This window comes from Sceloporus undulatus, chromosome 7 (assembly GCF_019175285.1).
Source record: "Sceloporus undulatus isolate JIND9_A2432 ecotype Alabama chromosome 7, SceUnd_v1.1, whole genome shotgun sequence".
NCBI classification, from domain to species: Eukaryota; Metazoa; Chordata; class Lepidosauria; order Squamata; family Phrynosomatidae; genus Sceloporus; species Sceloporus undulatus.
Window position 1 is genome coordinate 23,318,601 of NC_056528.1, and position 21,921 is coordinate 23,340,521.

Here is a 21,921-nt window from a genome sequence, read left to right on the forward strand (position 1 = left end):
CATTGATATTTCCATAATGCTGATGAGAGGAGTGGCATTGAAAGGAGGGCGAGGTCTGCGCATGCTCAGAACCACTGCCTCCTCCCTTCCTGAAAAGGAACCAATTGATAAACAACCAAGCCCCGCCTCCGGCCCCTCCCCTTAGCTTTCATTGGCCATTGGTGACGCGAGTGGGCGGTCCGGCGCAAGCGGAGGCTTGAAAAAGCGCTGGCGGTGGGCGTGGCTAACGGACGCCTCTGAGGCGCCGAACAAGATGGCGGCGGCTGCGGTGGCGGGAGACGGGCCCCGAGACACCCCCGCCGCCTCCCTTTCCTCCTCCTCCTCTGGCTCTTCTCCGGGGCGGTTCTCGCTGGTGGTGGTCTTCGGCCCCGGAGGAGGGAGGGCCGGGCTGCGGAGGGCAGCGCTGGGGTCCGTCAAAACCGGTGAGGAAGAGAAAGAGGGGGCCGGAAGTGGCCAAGGGGGACCGGAAGTGGGGAGTGAAAGGGGGGACTCCTGGCTCATGAAAGGCTTTGTGTCAGAGGAAGAGAGAGACCCTTCATGGGAGCCCCACCTGGCAGGGCTGTCGTGCTGGGGCTGGAAAGGAGGATCTCTCTCTCTCTCTGACACAAAGCCTTCCATGGCTTTCATGAGCAGCCCCAGCACAACAGCCCTGCCAGGTGGGCCAGGCCGTGGGTCTCCCTTGGAGGGAGGTGGGCCTTTGAGGGAGAGGAGGAGGAGGAGGCCTGGAGGGGCGCAATAAATGGCCTTGTGTCAAAGAGAGGGGGGCCTGTCAGGGGGAGGAAAAAGGGGGACTCTTGGCTCATGAAAAGCTTTGTGTCAGAGGGAAGGAGGGAGCACAACAGCCCTGCCAGGTAGGCCAGGCGGTGGGCCATTGAAGGGGAGGAGGAGGGGGCTTGTGGGCCTCAATCTGTGGCCTGGTCCCTCTCCCTCTGTACCTTCTTTCCAGCACAACAGCCCTTCCAGGTGGGCCAGAGGGAGGACAAAGACTGGGCCTGGGGGGTTCTCTTCTGGGGGAAGGAAGGGCATGTGGGGAGGAATGAGGGGAACTGGAGGAGAGGCAGGCAGTCATGCCCTCCTCTTCCTTCCTTGCTTGGAGTTAGTGGTCCAGGACATTTTTCGCCATGCAAAACCCGTGTCTGTCTTCCCACTCCTTCCAGGCAAAGCCAGGGTTCTCATTGAGAGCCTTGCCCTCCTCTTCTTCCGCGATCCCATGAATCACTTCCTCTGCTATCTGAGCAAAACTGACCAGGCCTGGCGAGAAGATTTTTGCAAAGGAAACTTATAAAAAAAATTCTAATGCGCATTGGTAAAATCCCAGCCCAGAGCGAGCAGAGTCTGTATCTGGGCTTGTTTGTTTTTAAGAGTACGCTTGTGTGACAGCACTTTTCGGTCCCACGTGAGAATAAGCCCCATTGGAGTTGGTGGAACTTGCTTTCAGGCAAACATGGATACGCAAAGCGAAATAAACATGATATCTATGCACAAAGAGAGGATCAGGTTGCACCAACTGTGTCCATTGTTTAATAACCTGCCTTTTGGTTACATATAGAAAGGAACAGTGAAAACAGTTTTTAAAATGTGTGTATTTATCTGGAGGAAAGTTAATAAGAACCTGCTGCCTGGTAAAAGGTACTGCGGAGCAGAGGACCATGAAGACAAAGTGATTTTATGAAGGCTGCGGAACGAACAACCCTGGCATATAATTGGTGAGAGAGAGCCAAGAGCCAGCAAGGAGGGTGTTAGAATAAATACCTTCAAAGTCTTCTTTTAAAAGGCTTTGTAAAGAGCGTGAGACTGTAAATCCTCTTCAAAAACACATATCCATCATTGTGGTTTTCATCATCATTGTGTAAAGTTTAATGCAGTTTGTTTCACAGCAGAGCTGTGCAGCAGTCAGCTGCAGAGTGGGGTATATGGATCTGGCATAGAAGGGCATGGGATTAAAAGTTTTAATTTTAAAAAATGTTGTGAAGAAGGTCATGCTGAATCAATCCTAGTTTTCAGTGAAACAGCTGTGAGCGCAGGCCTGGCCCAGTCCTGGTCATGGGATGCAAAAGCCTCTGAGAACTGAGAGCCAGTCTTTCTCCTCGCAGTGAAAGGGAGGCTGAGGAGCCTTTAGCCGCTTGCCTGGAGCATGCCTGCAAAGTGTTTGGAGGGAGAAAGAGTCCTCTGTGGGTCTCATTTTGGAAGGAAAAAACAGCCCTGAGTAACCCATTGAAGAGCGATAGCGTTGAAAGAGTCATTGAATGTACAAGGAAGGCCCCGGGTGAATGCCTGGCCCATGGTTGTGCAGAGGCACAGAGCGTTTGGGGAGCTGGGAAAGGGGGTGCTGCTCTTGCTAAAAAGAGGAGGTGGGGTGCATAGAAATCCCTTGAGGGTTTTATTCTCACAACCTCCCTCTGCACTGCCTCAGAGGTTTTAGATGCCAAACAGCTTCTGTTCAGGGAGAGAGGAGATTCTGGGAGCTGTGCAAAGGAAAGGGAACCTGGCCCTCAGGAAATGAAGGAGGGCCCAAAGGGCAACAGGCCCTTTTCCTGGGATGGATGAAATTAGGGAAGAGCTGGTGCATGGAGAAGGCTTGAGGAGCTCCTTTTCTAAGGGGCCCTCCTCTCTCTTTCTCTGGCCCTATTGTGACCTGAGCTTTTGTTAGGCTCCTATCCAGGCTTCCCAGAGCCTTGCCAGGAGCCCTGGTTCCTTTCTTCCCGTGGAAGAGGCTGTGAGATCTGTGTCTAAGAGGAGATACAGAGCCGCTGGGCCAATCCCCCCCCCCCCCCCCGTGGTGTCAACCAAGGACCCGCTTCGTGGCGCTCCAGCGTTGGCGGGGGCATTTAAGGCCAGCTGGCACATCTGTAGCCAGCACTTGCTCTCCAGGGCTGCTTCCCATCGCATTCTCAAGAGCTACAGCACTCAGCCTGGACTTTCCCATCTGGGCTGCTAAGGAGTGGGTTTTTCTGCATTTCCCTGTGAGGTGATTCCAAATCAAACTGGAAGAGGACTTGGGGCTTTTTAAAAAGACACAAGACCCCAGCCCTCCCTGGATTCTCTGCTGCTGTTTGCCAGAGTGTGGAGGATTGCCCAGAAGGAGGTGGGCAAGAAGGCAGGGCTCTGGCTGGAAGAAGGTGGACGGGTGCATGGAGGGATCTGGCCATCAATAATGGACAGTGGTTGCTCGACTGGTCTCTGAACCTGCCATTTTTGCCATTTTCAATGTGACCTCATCTGTGGGTGGAACATGAGCTTCGCAGGGCATTTTCCAGAATAACCACCAGAGCGGGGAATTTGAAGAAACTGCAGGCACCTTCCTCTGTTGCTCTCTCTTGGAAGCCAGACTGCCAAGGAGGAGTTCTCCTTCACCTGCTCCTTCTCCTGGCCCACATTTGCAGACTTTGACTCCTGCTTTGTGGCTAAAGCCAGATTCACAGGAGTCAGGAAAGCGGTTGCTGTGCCTCGGTCCCAGTGGCCTCCCCCCATCTCTCTTTTCCAAAAAAGGCTCTGTGTTGAAGTACATCATGGTGCAATGCCAAGAGAATGGTTAAGCGGAGAGGCACCCTCCAGAGATGCCGGACTGCAGTTTACATCAGGACGTGGCCTTGCTGGCTGGGGCTGATGGGAACTGTAGTCAAGCACACCTAGAGGGGGGGTTTCCAAAGATATTGTCTCCATCATGGCATCCAGCCCTCTCTGGCAGCTGAGGTCATGTGCAACGCTGCTGCTGCTGTGCTTGACACAAAGGGTCCTGTTTTCTGCTGGGGGGGACCCACATGTGGGGGGAGAAGTGAGGAAAGAGGAAGCGCTCCAGCTGGCTACCCAGCTGATATCCAAGGGACCAGATGGGCCCTGCTCATTCAGGGTGAGATAGAGGCTGGCAACCAAAGTGTCTCTCTTTGTTAAATTTTCCTCAAGAGCAAATTGCTTTTAATTACGTCTTCCCTGCAAGGACTCCCCATTGCCGCAGGGCCTGGCTTTCTCTTTTCTGGCTGCGGCTCATTTGCCTCCTGCAAGGTGCCAGCAGGTGAGGAGCCTCCCAGTCAAGAGGTGCACCTGCCTCCTTCCCTGGCAGCTGTAAAGAAAGGCACCACTCGCCTCTCCTTGGCAAGGAAGGCCACGCAGCTTTGCCTCCCAGGCATTTGGATTGGAAAAGCAAGTCAAAGGCATATCCATCTTTCTAGTTCTTATGGTTGTATTGAGAGTTTTTTGTTAGCAGTGCTGATGTGTTGAGATAATTTGACAATCTGAGTTTAGATCTGGAATCTGGATGTCATTTTGCCCTTAGTCCTGTGTATGAGGAGGCAGATTGCTGTGTCTGAATAACATCCACTGCCTTGTCCCTTCTGTCTCCTGGAGGGCCGCTTCCCATTTCTGCTGGGCTTCCTCTCTCCTGCCACCAAACAGGAAATGAGTGCAGTGGATTTTCTGATATTTCTTTCCTCCTTTTTAAAGGCAAAGCGTCCAAGGTTTTTTGAAGGGGGAGAGGTGAGACTGAAAAGCCAGGCAAGCCCTCCCATCTTCCCCTCTGTCTAAGCAGGGCCTTTTTGTGCCACTGGTCCTGAGAAAAGAGGTCAGAACCCAAATGGCCTCCTGTTTTAATCCCCATTTTCCCTCTTTTCAAGATCCCAAAGTGGCAAACAGCAAACAAACAAAACCAGCCTCCAAACAGATGTGGCCTTCAGGTTAAGAGTTTTCTGAATTCTTGATTTGCGTGTTGCCCAAACCCAGAACTTTCTGGGCTCAGCAGTTAGGGAAACTCCTCTTTGGCATGCAAATGGTCTCTGGTTCAGTTGCTGGGATAGAAATAAGACCACCTCCCAAACCATTGGGAGGCATTGCTGCCAGTCAGCATCCATGGTAGTGGGCTGCAGTGACAAAGAATCTAGAAGGTCATTTCTGGTGTTCCTGGATTTGCAACCCAAGTAGGAGGCATGGTTCCCTCTGGATGTTGTTGAACTAGAACTCCCAATGCTTCTCACTGTTGATGGCTGCTAGGAGTTGTACCCCAGTGTCTGCAGGGCTGTCTGGTTTTAGGACTGAGATTTGGGGGAGCCTTGCTTAAGCCACACTGAGTGTAAGAGAATGACAGGGGTGTCTTTTCTGAGTACAGTAGTGGCTTGATGTGCAGAGGGTTTGCTTGGCTTAACATAATGGGAAACACAATGGGATATGTCTTTTCTCAAGCAAAGCTGTACTTGTGAATCTGAGGATTTGCTAATTGGGCTTTGAGTTGATGGCTTCTGTGTGGGTTTTCTCTCTCTCTCTCTCTCTTTTGTCAGGCCACTCCACATTTGGTCTTCCAGGGGTTTTGTGGACTTGCAAAGATCAGATCATTTGACAAGTGTTGGCACTAACCATTTGTTGGGGGCTGGGGCTCTGTTTCAGGGTGATTGCTCTGGCTGGTTGAGTGTGTTGGGTCTTTTCTCCATTTTCAGCTGCTGAGGGATCACATGAGCAGATGGGGCCAGGAGCTAATCTGTAAATGGTCCAGCTTTGATTCTCCCTCTTTCACATCGGCCTCTTCTCAGTCTGGCTGGTGCTCAGGGCTGGCCCTTGTGCATTTGCTCCATTTGCCATCTGCACTCAGTGACACATACCGGCTGGTCTTTCAGCATATGCTCTTAGCCATTTGCCTGCTGGACGGCGTGTGTTTAGTTGGGGGGGGGGGTGCTGAAGACATTGTGGAGACTGGGTGCTAAGCTTGTTCAGCCTCCAAGGGGTCCTTTCTGCTGCCAAAATGAGGCAGACCCTCCTGGTCTGATTGGGGGGGGTCTTCCCCCAGGCAGGTGTCTCTGAAGCGCTCTCTCTGAAGGCAAGAGCACAGCCCCAGCAGAAATGCTGGGGCCTCTTGCAAGAGCTGCAGCCTTGTGTCTTGGCTGATGCAGGTTGCGCTGGCATTATGTAAGCCGCCAGTGTTTCAGCATGTGTATATTGGGGAAGAAGGAAGCCCTTAGACCTCCTTGCCATGGAATGTGTGGCTTCCCTCATGTTCTCTTGACTGCCATGGGCCTCTTAGAAAAGGCAGCCTTTCTGCCACAGAGAGTGAAGCACTTGAGGTAAGAAACCCACCAATTGTGCCCGGGAAGGGAATATTGCTTGGGAACTAGCCTGCAGGCTGCAAGTAAATTTCAGAAAGGGGTGATGCCTAGCCCTCTGTCTGTGTGTTTGTGTGCATGTTTGTGTCTATTGGCAATGTCTATGGAGCTCCCTGGCCCTGTTCAGTCCTGACATCTTGCAACCTAAAGCTACGTTGAGGATGCTTTTACGACAATGTGCTGTAATGTTTTTAATTGTACAGTGCGCCCACATCATACGTGGCTTTCAGCATATGTGCAGGGAGAAGGGGTGGCACGTCCCATAGGGACGAATGGGGCATGCACAAGCCCCATTCATTTAACTGGGGATCGAGCATAGGTGGTATTTGCTTTACGCGGGGGAGTCCTGAATGCATCCCCGCGTAAAGCAAGGACTCACTGTACTGTTTGAAAACTGTTTTTTATTTTGAATTGTGAGTTCTGATTTATTTGTTATGGGTCTTATGTTTACCTGCACTGGGTACATTATATTTCTTTCTGCATGTAAGCTGAAAAGGCGGGGTATTCCTCACAACAACAATTTTTCTTCCAGGGATCCGCTCTTGGGATATTGACCTCACTGCCTGCAACCTCGACCAGCAGCTCAAGCTTTTTGTCTCCCGTCACTCAGCTACTTTCTCGGATATTGTGAAAGGTAAGAAGTGGATCAGCGCCAGCTCCCATCTCCAATCTAAGGTGTGTGAGATGGAGCCACCCTGCGCTGATGCTCTTCGGTTCTCCTCCAGACTGACTGTCCCTTGAGGGCCTGGTTCCGTTTTAGAGACGTTTCCATGAAGGCTGCATTCCACTGGTCAGCAGAGCCAAAGTACATACATATCTATTTTTGGGGCCAAAGAGGTGGTTGGAGGCCATGAGTGGCTATCACTTGCCTTCCTCTGTTTTGTCTTCATCCCAGCAGACTGGTATTGAGAGGTAGACTGCTACTGTAGTTGGAGGCTCCATTCTTGGCTTTCCTAGTTACTGCATTTTTGGTCCATTCTGCTGAGTTAGACTGCAGTCCGCCTAGTTCAGCAAAGCATGACGGGAGCAACTGCCTCTCTCCAAAGTCAGAGGTAGGCTGCCTCTACACCTGGAGGTTTCATTTAGCAGCTGTGGCTTATGGTGGGAGTTCGAACTGTCTGCAAAGAACTCACATGGCTTTATTTTGAAGCTGCCCTTGGAACCTTGGTTGGACAGTGGGACAAGTTGTCCTCCCTTGGAGGCTCCTCCTGCTGAACCCCCCGCCCCAGCCACAGATCCCCCAAAGGGGAACCTCCGGAGGTAGAATCAAAAACTGATCCAGGGCTAAATGTGCTCACAGTGTCCTTGGGTGGCTGGACAAACCCATGTTGCCACCTGGCTTTGGCCAAATGCTGGCCGGAACAGCTGGAGAGCAGCTGCAGTTCTCTTTTGGGGCAGCTCCCAGTCTTTCCTCTCCCCCCCCCCCCAAGTCCTGCCAAGCCCTTCAGGGCAGAGACGTGCCCTCTTTGGGATTTGCTATGGAAAACAAACATTTTTTCACTGGGGAGAAGGGGAGACAAAACAGCTCTTGTTGGGCCCTTCTGTCCTGTCGCCTCAGCTGACCGTGGGCGGCTGGAGCTGGAGGGAGCCGGACTGGAGACTACGGTTCTTGGGAAAACAGACCCAACTGACTATGACACACTGCTGTTCTTGGAAGGGGGCTTCAGAAGCCCCCTGCCTTCTTCTTCCACACCCCTTTCTCTCTCGTAGAAAATTGGGGGGGGATTGTGTGGGTCATGTGAGCCAGCATCTTGCTCCCTGTCTTTGGTCAGACAGTTACCGCACACATGAACATGTCAGCCTATAGGATTGGGGAGCAGGGAGAAGGGGAGGATGGTACCCTTCCTTTGTTTGCTGCTTGGCAGTCAGCCTTATAAGGTAGACTGCCTCTCAACATGGGTGCCCCACTAAGTTGTCACAACCCTTTCACTCCAGTTCATTGCTCTCCTTTAACTTGCATGGACTTCCTCTTTAGAAAGGAGCCGGTGGTGGGTGAGACCTGCGGTTTGCTTCTTATAGGGCTGCTGTCTGGCAGATGAGGGAGTGCATCTGTCCAGTCTCTGCCAGAAGCCATTGTGCTGAGCTCAGGGGCCCTTGCACTGGTGCCAGCCCTGGTCTTGCTGGGCATTGGCTTATAGAACTTCTGCCTCAGGATACCTCTCCCCAGAAGAGGTTGCCTTGTGACAGCAGTGTGGCCAGCAAAGATTGCTCTCTCCCTGTAATCCCCATCAATTGCATTGCCCTTTTGCCCTGGGAGTCTGCCAGCTGGCCTTGTGCTCTGCCTTAAGAGGCCCTTAATCTCCCGCTTGGCTTGCCTGTGGACTTGGGGCCAGCTCCAGCCAAAGGGTCTAGTCAGGGGTCTTCTTTGTGGCCCAGTGCCCAGCCCCAAATAGCTCCCCCTCTGGGACCCTTAGGGAGGAATGACTTTGTCTCTTGGGGTGCCTTCCATCTCCACAGTCAGATGTCGCAGCTCTTGTGTATTGGCCATAGGAGTGACACTCTGTGGCATTTCTCTACAAAGGCTGGCTGTGGGCTCTGGAAGGCCCCTTTGCCACAGGAAGCGGCCACTCTGCAAATCAATCCTGCAGTGCTAAAAAGCCCCCAGGGTCTGTTTGAGCAAAGGAAGCCTTCCACCAGTGAGCGGCTTTGGTTTGCCTTGCGGTCAAAGAGGATTAGAATAAGACTTGCTATCCCTCTCTTTGTTCCTCTCAGATCAGGGCTGCCATGTCTCTGTCTCGTTCCTCCCCAGTTGTTCCTTGGGGATTCATTTCAGCCACCTCATGCAGAGGCCCAGGCCTGATCAGTGTGTGGGTCAAAGATATCCGGCTCAGTGGCAGAGGGAAGGGCAATCTTCCATTGCATGGGGGCCTGTTCCCCATGGTCTCCTCTTCTGTCCTCAGAAGTACTCCTCAATGGAGTTGCACAGGGGGCTGGAGTGGCCTGTGCAGTCCTTTGTGCCTTCTGCCTGGTGGCTGTACGGACAATGCCCACTCCCAGGCCCTGGTCACCCCAGGCTGCACCCAATGCTTAATCAGGAGGTCTTTGACTGGAAGCAGGTTTCTCGCAGGCCTACCACTCTCCTTTCCTGCCCCAGCTGCAAGGCAGGAAGCTGATGTAACACGGCACTTGTGCAGCTGTCCATGTGCTCTCACATCCTGAACCCTCAGCTGTCTCCTTCACTGGACAGGCCTGAGCCCCTTCTGGATGTTGCCAGTTGCCTTGGGCACTGCTAGGCTGAGACCTCCAGAGCCTTCTGTGACTTGGACTTGGCTCTTCTGCCAGGCAATGCCTAAACTACCCCCCGTCAATTTTCTGGCACTGCGTGTAAGAGTACGGAAGATGGCGAGGGGTCCAGGGGGGGAACGGTCCTCCCCAGAAAATTAGAGGGGGAGAAGCATTTGCATTGCACTTATGGATTGCTGTACATTCTGCCCCCTCATTCCTTTTGAGTCCCCCTCCCCAGAAGAGAGCATCTCTTGGGACTTTGGGAGGGAGCCATTGGCTCCATTTCCACCCCTATCCCAGGCTCAGCCTCCTGCCTCTTCTCTTTGGGTGCCTCACAACCAGAGCTTGGAAAAGTTCCTTTTCCAGACAGCAGATTCCAGGGGGCTGTGTTCAACCCTTGCTGCTGTGCATCCTCTGGCCTGCACAGCTGCAGCTGAGTCTCAGTGCAGCTTGGCTTGCTTTTAAGGAGCGATTGGGAGAACTGTTCCAGTCCTCTGCCTTGCCCTGCTGGGGCCTGGACTTCCCCATCTGCACATGTGCCTCCTTCCTGCAGAGCAAGGCCTTTCCTTCCTCCTTTTCTCTGCAAGAGGCCTTGGTCCCGCTTGTCACTCAGGAAAAGCCCTTCCCCTGATTTCATGGCTGCTTGTGTGGGTAGCCAGGCTTCCCTCAAGGACTAGGTGGGCAGAAGGACCCTACCCTGGTTCCCTTTCCCTGGCCTCCCTCTCTCTTCTTCAGGCTGGAAATGCCAGGAGACTTAACATGTGTATAGACCCTCATGGTTAAGACTCTTTAAAGGAACCTCAGTCTTGTTTTTCCTCCATCCTTTTGCATTGGAGGTTTTCTTAATTGTAGAATTCAGATGCTCCATAGGCCTGTGGGAGGAGTCTCAGTTTCTTCAGAAGCCTCTCTTATCTGTCTCTTCTTCTTGCTTGCCTTGCAACTGTGGGTCCAGAGTCCCTGTGTGGGGTTGGGGGTGGGAGAAGGACCTAGCCCTGGTTCCCTTTTCCTCCCAGACAGAGTGAAAACAGGCCTTCTGCCTGAGATCAAAGGTGTGTGTGTAAAATTTCCAAAAGAACTGCCCCCTTCCCCACAAACACACTGTTGGTGTTCATTCAACTGTGGTGGGTACCCCCCTTTCATGTTTCTTCCTACTTAAAGTTTTCTGTCTCACTCATGCCAAGTTTGGGATCCCCCCCCCCCTCAGTGCCATCTCCTCGTGTGTGAAGGGTGCCATTTTGGCAGTGTAAGGACCAGGAAACCCACCTAGAAAATGGGTTTGCTGCCAGTATGTTGCCAGAAACCATTTGGTCTGTGCTGCCCCCTCCTGGGCATATCTGGTCCTGGTTTGGCTCAGCCCTGCCTCTTTAGGCTTGCTCTTCTCCTCCTTCCCTTCCTAATGCTGTTGCCTCTTTGGTCCCCTGCAGGTCAGCGCGCCCTCCACCATCGCGGAGATGTCCTGGAGACATTAGTTCTGCTGAACCCCTCGGACAAGTCCATCTGCGATGAGGTAATTGGGAGGAACCAGCCCCAAGTTCAAGCCCACCACAAGCAGGAAGAGTGACAGCTGGCAGTGACGGCACAGAAGGGTTTCTGCGGTTGCTATCTGAAGGAAGGGCGGCTGGGACCCTCTGTGAAAAGCACGAGTTCCTGCACTGACTGGTAGCAGCAGCTGCTTTCCAGGGTTTCATTCCTGCAAGAGTCTTCCTGCCCCAGCTATCCTGCCTGGGGATGCTGCTTGAATGAGGACCCATCTGGAAGCAAAATGAGGATGAGTTCTCCCCCCCTCCCCCACCATTACAGGCACTCCCTTCCCACCCAAGAGGCTTTCATTCACGATTGGTTGCCTGAAGGCCCTTTGCTGTGGCAGAGATGAGGATCTAGGGACAGGGGCCCTCTGCTTTTCGCTACTGGCCTTCTCCATTTATTAATCTGTCTGTCTGCTCATTCATCCTCTCTCTCTCTGGTCTTGCTTTTCTAGCTCCGCAACCTGATCACGGACACTTCCCAGCACAAACTGCTGATCTTTGCTGGCCCTTGTGTGGAGGAGACTGGGGAGCTGGTGCTGCAGACGGGCTCCTTCTCCCTGAGGGACTTCATCCAGATCTTTGCTGACAAAGAGGTGAGATCCGTGCATTATCTCCCCCCCCACACACACACACGCCCCAGACAGTCCCTTCTCCCACTTTGGGCCTCCAGAATATGGAGGTGCCCTGCCAGTGGGTGTCCAGAACTCTGCACTGGACCTTTCACTCTGGACACCAGGCCTGTTAGGAGCAGGGAAGCTGCTGTACCTCCTCTCCTATTCCCCTGAAGTCCCTGGGCATTGACCTCTGTCAGTTTCAGGCTGTGTCTCTTTCAGGCTGTACCCCTTCCATCTGTAGGCCAAGATGGGTTGGTGGATGGGCTCCAATGTGGTACAAAAAACATTTGCAGAAAGAATGTTCAAGTTCTCATTGTAAATATATGAAGGCAGGTGAAACAGTCCAAAAATCAGGAGTTCGCAGTGGTCTTCAGCTGTTTCTCTGCTTCCCATTGTTGAGGGGGAACATTTCTAGAAATATTTAGAATCAGTCTTAGCATTGTGCAGGGCTGCAAGGACTATCTCTTCCAGGCTCCTTCTGTCATGCATGAACCCTACACCATTCCTAAAAGAAGGTGCCCATCCTCTGTTTAAAGGCCTCTAAAGAACAGAGTAGATGTGCTGCCAACATGGTGTTCCTCAGCATATGCCTAACTCAGGCCCAAAACCTCAAGATGGCTGTAACGGAGAGCACTCCCAGCTGTCCAATCAGAAGGCAGCTGAGGGCCAGCCAATCGTTTGTGGGCTGGAACGTTTGAAAATTCCAAACGGTTAGTTGGGGGAGTCACTTGGGACTCAGGCAGTAGAAGGTTCAGTTGGGGTTGGAAAGTTGAAGAGTTAGGACCTGGAATCCAGAGAAGAAGGGTTTTCAGGGATTATAGAAAGATGGTTAGGGGTAGAGTCTGAATGGAAAAAGACTCCCTACCATTATACTGCCAGGTCTCTAGAAAAGAGAGTGCCCGGAGTAGAATATCCTGCGGGATAGTGTTAGTTAGGAGAAAAGACTAGTCCCGAGAAGGGCTATAGTCTTAAAGTCTCTGAGGAGACAGTGTGTTAAAACGAGTAAATTTGATCTTTTAGACCAAGGGAAGGACTACAGATTAGGAAAAGGGTCACAGCCGATATAAGAGTTTCTGAAACCCTATGCAACTAATTTATTAAGAGACAAGTTCACAACAGCTTATTATTGACAATTTTTTATTCTGTTCTGTTTCTAAAATAAACTTATTTTACTGATTTACAATTAATCTGCTTGGCCTAAGTGATGAGTTTTTAAACATACTACCAACTACATATTAGAGGCTAGAGATTTGTGTGTTTGTTACAGCATCATATAGAAGGAAGATTGTTACAAAGGGTTTCTCTATTAGCTTTGTTCGCTTCTCTCTCCTCCTCCTTTTGCTTTTTTCCAGGTGGGAGAGTTCCTCAGTTGTGCCAGTCCCGCAGCCAAAACCAGCTTGACAGTGGTTTGCCCAGATTTCGGGGAATGGAGGGATCCCCGGCTGAGCCAGCACAACCTGCTCGACTTTATTGACCTGCACTTCAACCCAGCGGCCGTACTACCTGAAATGGAGGGGCTACAGGAGTTCCTGGAATATCTGTCGGAGTCCTTGGACCCCCCCTCGCCCTTTGACCTCCTGGAGCCACCCAGCACTGTGGGGTTCCTCAAGCTCTCCCGGCCATGCTGCTACATCTTCCCTGGGGGGCGAGGTGACTCCGCTTTCTTTGCAGTGAACGGTTTCAACGTCCTGGTGAATGGGGGCTCTAACCCCCGCTCCTCCTTCTGGAAGCTGGTGCGCCACCTGGACCGCATCGACTCCATCTTGGTGACCCATGTCGGAACCGACAGCTTGCCTGGGGTGAACAGCTTGCTGCAGAGGAAGCTGGCTGAAATGGAGGAGGACCACCTTGCCTCCCAGGGCTCCCAGAATGGCGACTGGATGAAGAACCTCATCTCGCCAGAGCTAGGGGTGGTCTTCCTCAATGCCTCAGAGAAGCTGAAGACCATTGAAGGAGACTCAGGGGTGCTAAAGAGCTGCGATGAGGCCAGCTTGGCTCTCCAGTACCTGGACAGGTTGGGCATCAGGCCGCACCCACTCTCCAGGGGTCCTGGCCCCAGAGCAGAGCCAACCGTCCTCTTTGAGAAGATGGGCGTTGGACGCCTGGACATGTACGTGCTCAACCCAGTGAAAGGTAGCAAGGAGCTGGAGTTTCTGATGCAGGAGTGGTGCGGAAAGGGCACCCCCAAGGGGCTGGAACTGCCCTTGCAGTGCCTGACCTCCATCTGTGCACTGCTGGTATGGCATCCCATCAGCCCCATGGAGAAGATTGTTCGGGTCCTCTTCCCTGGTTGCACTCCCCAGAGCAAGATCTTGGAAGGGCTGGAGAAGGTCAGGCACTTAGAGTTTCTCAAGCACCCAGTGGTCACCCAGAAGGACCTGGAGTCATTTTCCTCTCCTGCCTTCAGCGTGCAGAGCAAGCAGAAGCGGCCGGGGAGCCAGGAGAGCCTCCGGTCAAGCTCTCGGCTGAGCCTCTCGGAGTCGAGCGTGTCTGGTTCCAAAGAGAAGAAGGAGCTGCCTCTGTCAAAACTTTCCGGTGCCAGAGAGAGGCCCAAGACACCTAGTGAGACCTCAAAGGCCAGTGGCGAGGAAGAGAGGACCACGAGGGAACCCAGGCCAAAGACGGCGTTATCGACAGAGAAGCTCTCACAGGATGTCAGGCCCAAACAGTCAAAGGAGAAGCTGGCGACCAAGAAGGAGATGAAGAAGCCAACCCCAAAAGAAGGGGGAGCTCCAGAGAAAGAGTCAGGGAAGAGAGAGGCGAAGCCCATGAAGAAGGAGGGTAAGGCTGAAGGGCCCCGGAGAGAAACCCCAAAGAGAGAGGAGGCCAAAAAAGAGACAAAGCCGCCGGCCAAGGAAGTGAGGAGACCCTCAAGCACCACCAAGATGGGCAGCAGCTTCAGAAGAACAACAACCCCTCTATCCAAGAAAGAAGCAGAGAGGCCAAGATCCAGGTACTCAAGGGAAACTGCTAAAAAGCTGCCTTCCAGCACCACCAGCAGCAAGGGGGGCCCTGCGGAGGGGTCAGAGTCATCACCTGAGAATGGAATGCAGGGGGCAGCAGGACAGGGGCCACCGGGGGCCGAATCCACTGATGAAGGCATCACCACAGCTGAGAGTGAGTTGGACCCCTCCCCGCTGGATGGAATGGATTGCTACAGCAATGGCCTAGAGCCTCCCCAGAATGGACTGTGCCCGGAGACCAACCCAGAGAGTCCACAGCCTTTTTGGCACCATGGAAACAGCTCCCCACTCCAGGGCATCAGTCCCCCTTCCCCGCTGCCCAAGACCCCCAAAAGTGACCGGAGTGTCAACTTGGAGATGACCCCAATGGATGTCCAGGCAGGGCTCAACCACTGCCCAGAGGCCGAAGAGGCCTGTGGCAGCTCCGAGGAGAAGACCCTTGAGATGATGTCTCCGGCAAGTTCTGGCCCAGCCAGCGCCGGCCACACTCCGTTCCACCAGTCCCTGACTGAGGATGCCTCCATGGCAGAGGAGCCACCCATTGTCCTCAATGCCTGGAAGCCTGATGGGCCCGGATCTCGGACCTCCCGTGACAACTCCAGCTCCTCTCAGGAGAAGCACTCGGGGTGTCTCTCCCCCAGCCTCTTCCGTGATGATGCCCCGGATGTCTCTCCCACCATCACCACCCCATCCCTGCCGGCCGAGGTGGGGTCCCCGCACTCCACCGAGGTGGATGAGTCGCTCTCCATCTCTTTTGAGCAGGTCCTGCCCCCTGTCAGCGAGTTCCCTCAGGAGGAAGCGGAGAATTTCCGGGCCGGGGGGCTCACCCCGGATTTAGACCCCGCTGCGGCAGCAGGCAAAGGTGGGATGTCCCTGCCCATCCGTCCCTGCCACCACCACCCATACCCCAACGCTGCCCTGTGTCTGGATGGCCACGCCTTGCCCCGCTGTGGCCGCCGCTCTGACTCCCCCCATGATGTGGACCTCTGCCTTGTGTCCCCCTGTGAGTTTGAGCACCCCAAGTCGGAGAGGTCTCCTTCAGCCAACTTCAGTCCCCGAGACATGTCTAACAGCAGCGATTTCTCCCAAGAGCTGACCAAGCCGCCTTTGCACAGAAAGACAGGAGCCCCCCGGGGACGCAAACCCCACCTGCTGGTGGACGAGACACCACCCACATCCTTCAGCGAGTCTCTGCCCACCCTCTCGGACTCTGACCTTCCCCCTGCCACTGAGGAGTGCCCCTCCATTACGGCCGATGGAGGGCTGGACTCGGATGATGACCCGGAGAACCTGGCCCGGGCCCGCGACCCCCTCCCGGTGCCCCTGAAAGACCCTTGCCCGCTACCCGCCCAGCCAGGCATCTGCATGGTGGACCCTGAGAGAGAGGGGGCAGCTAAGGCTAAGCGAACACCCACCCGCGTAGGATCTGCGCCCCCAAAGGCCAATGCCCCCAAGGCTGCCACTGCTGCTCCAAACAATCGGGCCAAGCCTTCTTCCGCCAGCCTGGGAGAGAGATCCCGCTTGTCTGCCCTGGGCAAAAGCGAGCCCTTGGCCTCCCGAGCCAGTGGAGACAGCAAAGCCTCCCTCGGCCAGAGGACCACCGCCACCAGGTCGCCCCTGGCAGCTGGAAGGGCATCTCCAGCAGGTGAAGAGCTTGTTTGCCTCACTTGGCATTTGTCCAGGGGTGGATGGGGGCAGAAGTGGGAGTCATGGGTGGCAGCTGGTGGAGTGGCTGGGATGGAGGCCATCTGTGTCTTTTCACATGGGCAGAAATGGAGGAGATGCCCGTGCTAGTCCACTGAGGTCTCTCGCTGGTTAACAAGAGTGTTTTAGAGACTCAGATTATTTAAAAGAAAATGTTTAATGTCCTTCCTTTCTCCCAATGTGAGAAACAAAACAATGAATCATAGAAGAGTTAAGAAACAAACCATTGTGTAAAAAAGTTTACAGCTGTTTTAAAAGATTGTCAAAATGATAACGGTGCACCATGCCCCCATTAACAAGAAGCTCTCCCCTTATGGCTCTGCTGTAGCCACAGTATGGATGCAAATGTAGCAGAGGGACTGGAGGCTCACCTGTAAGTCTTGCCATGGGGGTCATCCGTAGGAAGGCCTCTCTGAGCCCCCTCCCCACCTTCTCCACGGTCTAAACCTCTCCCCTTGTTGCCCTGCTCTCCTCGTTGCCCTTCCAGGAGCCCGGCCTGGCCCCCCCACTCGCCCCCATCTACTTGGAGCTGGCCTACATCCCAGGCTCAGCCAGCGCCCAGCGGGTGGATGAAGACTTCTTCCACCACGTCCGCTCCCAGTGCTATGTCATCAGCGGCGAGGACCACATCAAGGAGGGGATCATGCGCGGCATCCTGGACGCCCTCCTGGCAGGGAAGCAGCAGTGGGCACACGACACACAGGTGGGCCTATGGATAGGGGCAGGTGGGTAGGGAAGTATAGCAGTCTCTATCCCAAGCCAGTTGCGCCAGCTATGGAGCCTCTGTAGGCCTTGGGATCAGGGTTTGGGACACATGGAGAGCAGCTGCCCAGAAGCCACAGAAGTGAGGGGAAGGGAGATCCTGAGCCAGTATGAGTGTTTAGCAGCCAGAAGACTTGCTTTGCTACATACAATTTTGGTTTTGCAGCAGGCTAAGATGGCTGCGAACACCCTTTTCTCCTGTGGTGCAGAGTGAGACCACTGGCTCTACCTTTAAAAGTTGCCAGGTTTCATCCCCTGGCAGCATTTCCACCCAAAAGCAATGGAGGAAAGGCACAGAACAGCCCCCACTCCCCAAAAATCTGGAACTACAATAGCATTGTGGAGGGGGTAGTCGTAGCTGTCTGGGCATTCCTCACCTGTTGCCATCTGGCTAGGAACCTGGGAGTGGCAGTGATAGCAATCTCCAGCATTCTGTGTTCCATGAGCCCCACGAAAGGGCAGATGTCTTTCCCCGCCTGCCTGTCCACCTGGCATCCAGGTGTTGGTATGCGATGGTGCTCCTTGACCCCTTGTGAACCCCTCTTGTTTCCTCTTCTCCCCCCTTCACCCCTTTCCCAACCTCAGGTGACCTTGATCCCGACCTTTGACTCGCTGGCCATGCACGAATGGTACACAGAGACCTTGGAGCGACAGCAGGCGCTGGGCGTCACTGTCCTGGGCAGCAACAGCACGGTGGCCATGCAGGACGAGACCTTCCCGGCTTGCAAAGTGGAGTTCTGACTCCAGTGGCACTTTGGACCGCAGGTGGGAGGCCGGTGCAGAAGGGGCTGGAGACGGGGGAAGAGTCTCCTCCACTCTTTGGCATGTTTGCGGGTAGGCAGAGAGAGCATTTCCCTTTTCCTCCTGGCGCGCCAGAGGAGGGACGGAGGGAGAGTTGTTGCAGATTTTTCGGGGCACGTTTCAAGTTCCGGAGGCAAATTGCACCCACTGTTTGTCTGGTTTATTGTTGCATGTTCACACCGCCAGTGCTTCTAGTCCTGGTGAAGCCTGAGGGGAGGGGCCCACAGAGCTGGGGGGATTCTGGGAGGCTGCTGAAAGGGAAGAAGCATCACCACCCACACGCTGCTTTTGACCAGGATCCCACAGCATGAGCCCTCTCCCTATTTCCCCTGGCAGGAGCTGAGGTTGAGATGGGAGCCAACACTGTCATCCTTCTGCTTGACCTCTGGGCTGCATTGGGTTCCTAGTGCTCTCCCCAGAGCCTTGGCTGCTGGCATCTTGTGGTTGGAGTGGGTGGGCTGCAACCCAGATGTGGGTCTGGAAGGAGGCAGTGGAGGCTGTTTTGGATGCAGTTTTGTTGAATGGATCTTTTTATTGGGGGGAAACAGGGTAGCCCATGACACATGACACAGCAGCCCATCTCTTACTCCTTCAAGATGGGCATCTGCATCCCCCTCCCATTTTAAACAAATTCTTGACTTGGGGAGGGGTCTTCCTATTCTCCCTCCTCTGATGTTACCAGTGTCCCCTCCCAGTCCCCCAAATGTGGAATGGGTGGCCTGCCTTCCTTCCCCATTTCCTTCCCTTGGGTCTCCCTTTGAGAGCCTGGCTGAGCTTTAAGAACTGCAGGGGAGGCTTTCCTGTTGGGCTGTCCAGTCGTCTGTTGTTTCGCCTCCTCCCAAAACCACAATTTAGTTTCCTGGCGGGCAGGGGGCAGCTGTGGGGCTTTGTTGAGCCTCCCCTTCCCATCTCTTTCCAGGGTGAAGGAGGCCCTCCACACTCCAGATTTCTTCTTCTACCTCTTTTCTGTTGCAGACCTTGGAGAGTGGCCCTGCGCCCTCTAGAGCTGCTCCGTCCAAGACCGCTCTTAGCGAAAGGCGGCCAAAGGTGCGGCACTGCCCGTTCCCAGGTGTCTCTGCCACTTGATCTTATGTGTCTTTGTGCCCCCCTGCCGCCGCCTCGCCCTCATTCGTTTGAAGGAAAGATTTTGGGGGGTCTGCTGCCTACAGTGCAGCACCCCTTTTGCAATGTGACACTAAACCTTCCATTCCCTTAAGGAAAGGAAAGGCATCTTGTTTGTTTTCTTAAATGTCTATTTTGTATTTTTTCTATAAAAAAAGTCAGAAAAACCAAAACTGTTAATGTATTGAAGGTTTTTAATTTATAGAGCCCTCACCTCTGATGTTGGGCAGTGTTTACGAAGGCAGAGTGGAGGGGGGGTGATGGAGAAGAAGGGTTTGTTGTGGGGTATTAAGCCTGGCCCCCCCCCCCCCCTGCGTTACCCTCCTGCCCCACCGGATTGGGCCCCTCCCTGTGTCTCCAGACTTGTATGATGTGTGTTTAGGAAATATAAAAAGTATTTTTGTGGGGCGGAGAGACCAGAATGTGTTCACCACCTTTAGTGCTTTATATATTCTGCCTAGTTGGGATCCTGGTTTTTTGGGAGCGACCGGTTCGGAGGCAGGACGGGGTCCAGAATCCCGTCTTCTGAGCAGAAGGAGGACATCGCTCCTCTTTCTGAGGATGTCTGAGACCCTCCCTTGGCGCTCACTTGCTTATTCCCTGACTGTAGGGGAGGGAAGGAGATTGTGTTTGTTGTAGCCGTTGTCACACTTAAAAAACTGTGCAGCGTTCTTGCAATGTTGCGTCTATACACACACTCACACAGACACGGACACCTGCGCGTGCACACACTGTGTTAAACTTACTGCAAAAAAATTAAAATAAAACATTAAAGAGATGAGCAGCTCTCTTGTGTGTTGTGCAGTTAATTTTTGTCGCTGAGACCCTCCCAGGTCTCCCCCATTTAACCCACCACCTTCCTGGGCACAGGGCTCTGGCACTGAGGAGGGGGATCTGGATTTGAATGAACCCCTTCTCTTTAAGAGACGACTCCTCTCGTTGGACTTGAGAAACCCCAGAGCACCCCCCTAAGCAAGCATGGTATGGCTGCTGTGAATTGCGGTCCCACCAAAACTTGACTTTTCCAAGCCCCTCTGGGTTTGGGATCCAACCCTTCAAGCCCTGTGCCCCCTCCATGCGTGCAACTTGTGCAAAATGGTGTCTGCCAGGTGTGCCATGCCAAATGTTTCCATTTCCTCCATTCCTGTGGGACATGTCCCACTGCAGCATCGCCTCTTCCGTGGCAAAGGACAGGGTCTGAACCATTGGTAAGCTCTAATTTCTATTGTCTCCAGTCAGAGCAATAAGGGTTCCTTTCCGCATTCAGTTCTGCATTCCTCACAGCCTTACACAAAACCAGGGTTGTGGCGTAGTGCGATGTGCGAGATGGACTATGCCCCCCTCATGCTACCAGACATTGGAGCTCCAGGGTGCATTTCTGCAACAGATGCCCAGCCGTGCTTTGTCTCACATCCCTATGCACACCATTTGAAAGATGTCCACAGGGCTCTCTGTATCTCCTGGTTGCGTACGGAGAGATGGAGGGGGAAGTGTTGCCATGGCAACCGCCTGGGAAAAAGATACTGGCTTGGAAGCATCTCTGATCCAGGAAGAGCAAAGCACACTGATGATGGAGGACCAGGGCTCCTGTCCAGAGACAGGCTGACCAGCAATGGAGGGTCTGCGAGGCCTACTCCTGAGTAAATGGATGGAGCCGGTCAGTGTCATTCAGTTGCATGGGAAGGAGGGGAGTCCAAAAGCTTAAGGGGTCTCATCCTTCCCAGCAGTTGGGGAAGGAGTAGCTCTGGTTCCCCACCCTTCGTGAATAGAATTAATTTTTAATTTTTAAAAAGCGTCCTGCTTCTAAGACGCAGCCAGGATGCAGGTGTCTCAGAAGGAAGGACCAAGGGACTGCGTTGTTCAGTGATTAGCATTAATCTGATGTAAAATCAATTTAAATCACGATAAAGGATGTTCTTGGTTGGTAGCAAGTTTTCCATGCTTGTTAAAAAATCCTCCTCACCTTTCCAAGGAATGAGTTGGAAGACGTTTTCTCTGTCTCTCAATAAGACCTTTTCTCTTTATGTTCCATCTTTTCCTAAATGCCAAGACCCGATGCAGCTCTCAGCAAGGGTTGAAAATCCATAACTGATGACAACTAAAGACACAAAAAGTAAATAAAGTAGTAAGATGTCATAGAACCAATACTGAATTTTAAAGCCGAGCAATTTGGAAAGGGCTTCTCTGAAATTAATTTGTCAGGCCCAGTGCCCCTTTGAGAAAGCACTTGCCTTGTGTCCAGTGTCTTCCATGTATGTACACATGTGTCTGCATACGGCCCTCTAGATGCCGGTGGACTGAGATTCCTATTATCCCTGACTATTTGGGGACCAATGGGAGTTGTAGTCCAACACCAAGAGGGCTGTATGGGTCTGATTGTTTTGCATGATAACCATACAGTGGCCATTTGAATGCTCAAATTTAGAACTGGCAAGCTGACCGTTGAGACGTCAAAGGTGGAAAACACGCAGCCCTCCAGATGGGGCTGGACTGCAGCACCCATCATCCCTTGGCTTTGCTGGCCATTTGTGGGGGGGGTCAGAGTGACCCAGAGCCTCTAAAGGGCCTTCATTGTCCACTTAGCAACTCCAGCCTCTGCAGCGTTTTGGATTTTGGCAAGAACAACCGTCTTTGTAATCCTTGTTTGATTGAAAAAGAAAACATTGCACACTTTCTTTCCCTGCAGCCCTTGCCTTTGAAAACAAAGGGAAAAACACAAAGCAGAAGTCATTGCTGATTCAGGCTTTGCTCAGCCTCCAGGGAAGACTCAGATAAACATTGCACATGGCCACCCGCTCATTCCTTTTTTTGGAAGTGTGCTGCATGGCATGTGTTTGTGCATGGTATATACACAAACACATGAAATGGTAGAGGGAGCACTAGAACTCGGGATCTGTGGACCAGTCCCTGTGAAAGCTGCTGCAAATGGTCTGCAGCATTACGCCTTCCTCTTTCCATCACATGGTCAGCAAAACCAATAGAGCAGCAGGTCATCTCAAGTGAGCACCTGGGAAAGTGTGGCCAAAGGTGGCCATTTGGGCTTCCTCCCATTATTCTGGGCTCAGGACCTGGGGGTCATTGGATTCTGGGGAGGGCAGTAGGCCTGGTGCTGCTGGAAGAG

General features: G+C 53.2%; 1 protein-coding gene across 1 annotated transcript; it reads left to right on the plus strand.

Moving 5' to 3' along the window:
* Positions 1-213: 213 nt before the first annotated feature.
* MAP1S (microtubule associated protein 1S) lies at positions 214-19,588 on the plus strand. The gene is made up of 7 exons (XM_042478783.1): positions 214-422; positions 6,616-6,717; positions 10,733-10,815; positions 11,287-11,427; positions 12,801-16,067; positions 16,603-16,818; positions 17,463-19,588. The coding sequence occupies exons 1-7, from the start codon at positions 254-256 to the stop codon at positions 17,616-17,618; spliced, it is 4,134 nt and encodes a 1,377-aa protein (XP_042334717.1). The 5' UTR covers positions 214-253; the 3' UTR covers positions 17,619-19,588.
* Positions 19,589-21,921: the final 2,333 nt, after the last annotated feature.

Bases quoted from the DNA above. Each gene is read 5' to 3' on its own strand.
- MAP1S (XM_042478783.1), top strand. From the start codon at position 254: ATGGCGGCGGCTGCGGTGGCGGGAGACGGGCCCCGAGACACCCCCGCC. The intron at 423-6,615 runs GTGAGGAAGAGA...TTTTTCTTCCAG, and splicing joins GCTGGGGTCCGTCAAAACCG to GGATCCGCTCTTGGGATATT. The intron at 16,068-16,602 runs GTTTGCCTCACT...TTGCCCTTCCAG, and splicing joins CTCCAGCAGGTGAAGAGCTT to GAGCCCGGCCTGGCCCCCCC.